We start from the raw sequence: 7,111 nt of genomic DNA, 5'->3' as shown, positions 1-7,111 counted from the left end.
TTATTTCTTTAGGAACAATGCAAATCTTTTGATTGTATCATCAAAGGCTTGTTTCACTTGCTTGTTTCTCAAGGTGTAAATGAAAGGATTCAGCATGGGAGCAATGGAAGTAGTGAGCAGTGTCACACCCTTATTAACAGCCACTGATTTCTTTGCTGAAGGTTTAACATAGGTGAAGATACAGCTTCCATAGCTGATGGAGACCACGATCATGTGGGAAGAACATGTAGAAAATGCCTTTTTCCTTTGCTGGGCAGAAGGGAATTGCAAAATGGTCTTGAGGATGTGTACGTAGGATAGAACCACACACACAAGTGTCATGATAAAGGTCAACACAGCACAGACTATGACCATCTGCTCTATGAGCCACGTTTCTGAGCATGAGATCTTTAGGAGGGGGGCTGCATCACAGACAAAATGGTCAATGACATTGGAGTCACAGAATTCCAGCTTTAGGCCCAGGCTGAGTGGGGGATGATGATCAACAAGCCAGCCAGCCAGGAACCAATGATGAGTCTCCTGCAGACCGTGTGGTTCACGATGGTCACGTAATGCAGGGGTTTGCAGATGGCCACGTAGCGGTCATAGGACATGGCGGCCAGGAGGAAAAACTCAGTTACAGCAAAGAGATCAGTAAAAAATAGTTGAGTAGCGCAACTGTTATATGTGATGGTCTTATCACCTGTTGCTATGTTGTACAAGTATTTGGGAATACAAGCAGATGTAAATGCGATTTCCAAGAAGGAGAAGTTTTGTAGGAAAAAGTACATGGCAGTTTTGAGGTGAGAGTCTGTGGAGGTGAGGGAGATGATGGTCAGGTTCCCAGTGACGCTCAGCATGTAGGTGAGAAACAGGAAGATGAAAACCAGAGTCTTCAGCTGTGGCTCATCTGTGAGTCCCAGCAGGATAAAAGTTGTTACTGTGTGGTTTCTCATCACTGAGGCCTGCCTCCTGCTCAGTCTGCATTTATGATTCAGAGACATTTAATAGGAGAGTGATGTTAACATCCCATAGCAGTAATTAATCACTCAAAAAACTACAAAAAACCTTCTAATATGCAACTTAAAAATTTGGTTGTAAATATTATAATAATCATTATTAGGTTCCATTGAGGTATGTTTTGGTAATTTCATGGTATATTTTTTAAAAAATTAGGTTATTTTATCTGCGTCACCCTCCAACATGAATCCTATTTTTCATTGCTTTTTATTCACAAGTTGTGTTTCGTTTTTATCTGCACACGGGATTGGAATTACTTATTTAGTTTTATTTTCCTGCTAACTGATGCAAAGTCCTAAAATCAAATCTTAAGCTTCTTAAATGCTTCAACGTTTTTTCTTTGTAGTTTTGTTCTTCTTAAAGTGCAAATAGAAGTAGGTAGTTTGGGGTTTACTATACATGCTTTCTATATTCATTGCTTAAGATTTGAGTTCTAGCATTGTTATAATTTTTTAAACTTATGTTTTATTCTCTAAACAACTTTCTCTTCATTCACCTCTTCCATTGTCTCTCCCTCATGACTTTTTCTCTAAAATTTGTAATCTTTGTTATTATTGTGCAAAGACAGTATTTTGGAGAGAAATTAGTTGTTTAGAGTGTTAAGATACATTGGGTGTGATAAGATTTTATGACAATCACAATTGCTTATAACTTTAAACCTGTTGGGTTACTTTTTTTGTCTTAAATTTTTTTTTAATTATAGTTGATTTACAATGTTCTGTCAATTTATGCTCTACAGCAAAGTTACCTTTTGGGTTAAGTTTTCAATATTCCAGCATCTTGGTACCAATGTCATTAAGTATAGAAAGTTCAGATTTGGCATACAAATTAGATCCCCAATCACTGTTTGCTTTCACTGTAATTCAGGTTTTCATCTGTGAAATGGAAATAGTAACAGTATTCCTTATATGCTATTAAAATTTAAACTTGTAAACATTTGAAGTATATTAATACTTATAGAAGTGCTCAATAACAAATAATAAACACATTATCACTACTTCAATGTCCCGGTTCACAGTGATTTTCCTTTTGTTATTCACCATATATTCATTCTTCACCACATTATAAACACATTTTTATTCCCACCATTCTAATGAAACAATTTTTGACAGTTTATCAAAAACTTTTTTTGGTATAAAATAGTAGCAGATTTCTATATGAAATGTGTACTTTTTACTAGAAGCTACACATAACATTTTCTCATAACTTTATACGCATTGTTTTCTTCCTACCTTCTTATTTCTGTTTCTGAGTGTTATCTTCTTGATTGTCTCTTTTATGTTTACATTTCTCAGTGGCTTTTCCTAGTTCCATTCACTTAACCAGTACACTTGGAGGATATGTTCTTGAACTCCTAATTGCTTAGTTTCCAAAAAATAATTGCTCTTTAGAATCTCAGGAATGTAGTCGGATGCACCTGAAACATAAAAACATCTACATTTCCCTCTTGTTTTATTGTCCTTGAGTTACTTACAGTCAGGCTAATAGATATGCCCAAGTATTGAACTAATCACTTTACATGGATTACCTATCTGGAGAAAATTTCCCTCTGATAGTATTTCTTCACTTTTCTCTATTCAAAGCCCTAATTTCATGTGGGATGCAAACAATTGGTCATTGGTTTTTAGATTCAATATCTATTCCTGGAACCTCATGAAACTATATAAGGGCTGGGTGTCATTCAGAGCCATCAGTTCTTACTCCTGTTTTACTACAGTCCCAGACCTAGGATGGTTCCACTTGAGATTTTTCAACTTTATGATGGTGCATTCAGTCAAACCATACATCATATTTTGAATTTTGACCTTTTTCTACATGAATGGTATCTCTGCAATGCAGGGCAGTGGCAGCTGCAATGTTTAGCCACCTGATCAAGAAGGTAAACAACCAGTACACTTAGAACCATTCCGTACCCATATAAACATTCAGGTACTTTCACTTTCAGGACAGCCTTCAATAGATTACGGAAGATATTCAACACTTAATTATAAAATAGACATTGTGTTAGATGATTTTGCCCAAGTGTAGGCTAATGTAAGTGCTCTGAGTGTGTTTAAGGTAGGCTAGACCAAGCCATGAAGTTACATAGGTTAGGTATATTAAATGCATTTTCAACTTATGATATTTTTATTTATGATGGGTTTTATGCAACCCCACTTTAGGTTGAGAAAGATTTGTTCTACGCTGAGAAGTTACATTGTTTGGAGATTAAAGTACATTTTAACTAGAATAGCATGCATAAATTACTCGGCTCTATATGTATTCAATGCCTAAAAAAAGATTTACTGGCAAAAATATAGTCAAAATTTCCACCTGAGGAATAGTTGTTATGTTCAAGTGAAACAGTTATATGTTCCATTGATGCTGCTTTTGCTTTCCTGCTGCATCTCTCAGTGGGGTATTAAAACTAGAAGCCAGACTCTTTTATTTCTCTAAATTTGTGGTGGTATATTGTCTACAGATTTTTCCCCTCAATTAACACAAACTAAATACTATAGTTGTGTCTCAAATATTTACAAAATTGAATCAATTCTTCCCCCAAAGCAAAGTTTCCTACAATTTGTGTAATAGCCTTGATTTCATTTATTATGTGAAAAGTTTGTTGTACTACTTTATAATATTCCCTCCATATTGAGTTGGGGCAGTGTCAGTTCTGATCATGTGGCTAAATTCCAGAGTTAAATCTTAGGAATGAGACTATCACACAGAACTAGCCTGGACTTGCTCGTTGTTTGCGTGAGAGCTAGGATGCTCCATGGAATGTTGGGCCACACCTGACACTTACAGGAGATCGTCTTGAGATGCAGCGAGGGATCGTTTCTGCAGCTCACCTTCCTCACTGATTTTCTTCTTCCCAGTGTGCTTATCTGTGGCAACTAAAGCAGCCCAACTGAGTTTTCAGTTATCATATTTAGTTATAAAACCATTTTTCCTTCCAGTCACTAAGACTTTATTTCCATGAGGTCTCATCTTAATAATGCAGATGTTGAGTAATTAAGTTATCTGACTTCTTATTGGCTGAGTAATGTTCATATTATATTATATTTAAGAGAGTTAAAAATTTTGGTATCTAATGAGATTATCTTAGAACGTGAGCCAAGTTGTCAATTGACTTGTTGTTGTTGTTGATTTGGGGGGGTTATTGCTTCTATACTACCTTTACATGACTTTCTGCTTATGGTGAATAAAAATGATCACACCAGTGAATACAAACTATCCAAGAATAGTACATTCTAAAAATAATGTTTCACTAATACCCACGTTAAAATTTATATTTCTCGATTTTATACAGAGAAAACCCATTCTCAGAGAAAAATATCACTCAATCCCACCAAAGAGAACATAACTGAAGAGATAAGACCATATCATAGTCATACTTTAGCAGATAATCATAGCCTCCCTTGAAGAGTTGTTTAATAACACGTACGGCTACCACTTTGAAAATGAATGTCATGTTGAAAACTTGCATGAGAGTTTCTGCTCACTCCTCATTGAATCCATGCCCCCAGTTATGGAAGCCTGGAATGATTTGAGTTTCTATCTTCAATCTGTTGAGTAAACTTCCCCAAGATAGAGGTGCTGTTATAAACTGAAGGAAATCTTTTCTTTTCTTTTTGTTACTAAAAAGAAATATTAGTACAAAGGAATCTTGTTTTGGAAGAGTAGGTGTTGTGAAGTACCTTTGCTCTGAGAGAGGTTTTTCCAGGGTCAAGCTCAATATTTGTTTATTTGCCAAAGATGGAAAAAAATAACTTATGAACAAAAGAGTCCTTGGTGACCAGGTTAAAAAATCACTAAGGAATCATTTGTGTAATAAACTTTGGGGAAAAAAAAATCAGACAATACAGTAACTTGGGGACATAGCCATTGGAGACAGGCTTTAAAAGAGATTGGTCAGAAAACAGTAAGAATCTTATTTTTTTTTAAAGTTCAATTTCTTTTAATTAATTGCTACCACACTAGATCTCTCTTTTCTCCTTTATCGATTTTAATAAAATGAATAATTACATATTCCTAAGACACTTGATAAAATAAAGAAAAATGAGAAAATACCAGGCTAACGAACAAGGCTTTTTAAAAAAGTTAGCAAAAATGTTAGTACTTTGGAGCATATCCTTCCATATTTTTCCTTCTACAAATATGCCTTTATGTATCACATGTGGTCCTTACAAATGTATGAATATTAATTCAAACATATATATATATATGTTTTCTAGGGCCGCTCCCACAGCATATGGAGTTCCCAGGCTAGGATTCTAATCAGAGCTGTAGCCACCAGCCTACACCAGAGCCACAGCAACGCAGGATCCAAGCCACATTTGCTATGTACACCACAGCTCACGGCAATGCTCCTTAACCCACTGAGCAAGGCCAGGGATTGAACCCGCAACCTCATGGTTCCTAGTCAGATTCGTTAACCAGTGCACCACGACGGGAACGCCCAAAAAACATATATTGAGATACATAGCTTGTCATGTTACTTTAAATTTTGATATACCAGAATCTATTTTTAACCTAATAATATTGACCTGAATCATTTAAATTTCATTTCATTTCAGTCCATCGTATTAGTGTAATATCCAAGTTTAAATCAAACTTTGTTGTTGTAAATTTATACTCTTTATAATGTTTCACCCTTTAAAAATGTATTTCTATGGTTATCCACAAGTTTATTTTGTCCCATATGAATCATTTTACATTCTTTTTCATTTTCACAATTATAAAAATATTTATAAGAAGAATAATTATACAAACTATTTTGGGGAATATTGTCAGAATAATTGATAGATGTAAAATTTCTTCAGTAAATTAGGCATTTCTTTTTAGAATTACAATGTACAAGTCCCATAGGGAAAAGTAATAAAAATTTCCCTTCAGAATAAAAGTATGTGAGAACTTTTGGACATACACTCCTGTTATCATTAGCTGTTAAGATGTCCTTTCCAGAGCGTGAGGATCATCAATTTGACCAAAGTGTGATCTGAATCAAGACTGAGTGGCAGGATTTTTGATGGTATAATTTGCATATAATTTTAGTTGTACAGTTTGATGAATTTTAGCAAATGCACACACCTCTGTAATCAGAACCACGTTAAAAACAGAACATTTCTGTCTCCCTCAAAAGTTTCTCTAACATGTTTTTTTTCATGTCATTCCCCATAGCTCCTATCTCTGGCAAACACTCATTTACTTTCTGTCATTATAGAGTCAGTTTACAAAAAGCCTACTGTGTTTTCTGGAGTTTTATACAGTTGAACCATACAGTATGTATGCTTTTGAGCCTGGCACCTTTCACTTAGCATAAAGTTCTTGGAAATTCCTCCTTGTTATTGCATGTATCTGTAACTCATATTAAAATTAAAGCTTTATTTTAAAGAGTGAATTTTTTAAGATACACAATTTGGTGGATTTTAGTATATTAATAGTTTTTTCTCATGATTTCAGCTATGTATTCAAAGGGATATTTGTTAAATTTTATTCAGTATTTCTATGTGTTCATTACAGTAATATGGATTTTCCTCTGTTTTCTTAGTATTGAGAAATGTTACATTTCTATGTATTTTAAGTTTTGTGCTTATTCACCCATTTTAAACATTTACATAAAATTTCCCTTATTACATGTGTTTTGATATCATTCAGGTATATACTTGAGAAGAGCTACAAAAATTTTTACCATAGATTTTCCCGACATTATGTGTTAAGCTAACATTATGTAGTTAATTCTTTCCAAAATAATTTTTAAAAGAAATTGACATACAAACTATCAGATACTGATTTGAATAATGAAAATACAAAAATGGCTTCAGCAGGGCGCAATGGAATTTAGGGATAAGAAATGTTGAGGGAGTTCCCATCGTGGCGCAGTGGTTAACGAATCCGACTAGGAACCATGAGGTTGCGGGTTCGGTCCCTGCCCTTGCTCAGTGGGTTAACGATCCGGCGTTGCCGTGAGCTGTGGTGTAGGTTGCAGACGCGGCTCGGATCCCGCGTTGCTGTGGCTCTGGCGTAGACCGGTGGCTACAGCTCCGATTCAACCCCTAGCCTGGGAACCTCCATATGCCGCGGGAGCAGCCCAAGAAATAGCAACAACAACAACAAAAGACAAAAAAAA

General features: G+C 35.2%; 1 protein-coding gene across 1 annotated transcript; it reads right to left on the bottom strand.

Moving 5' to 3' along the window:
• Positions 1–983, bottom strand: LOC100524678 (olfactory receptor 6C2-like). Its single transcript, XM_003126235.3, is given in 2 exon segments — positions 1–470; positions 473–983. Coding segments are annotated over 2 exon segments (981 nt in total).

This window comes from Sus scrofa, chromosome 5 (assembly GCF_000003025.6).
Source record: "Sus scrofa isolate TJ Tabasco breed Duroc chromosome 5, Sscrofa11.1, whole genome shotgun sequence".
Lineage (NCBI taxonomy): Eukaryota > Metazoa > Chordata > Mammalia > Artiodactyla > Suidae > Sus > Sus scrofa.
Note: the sequence above shows the minus strand (reverse complement) of the source record. Positions and strands in the feature narration are given on the sequence as shown.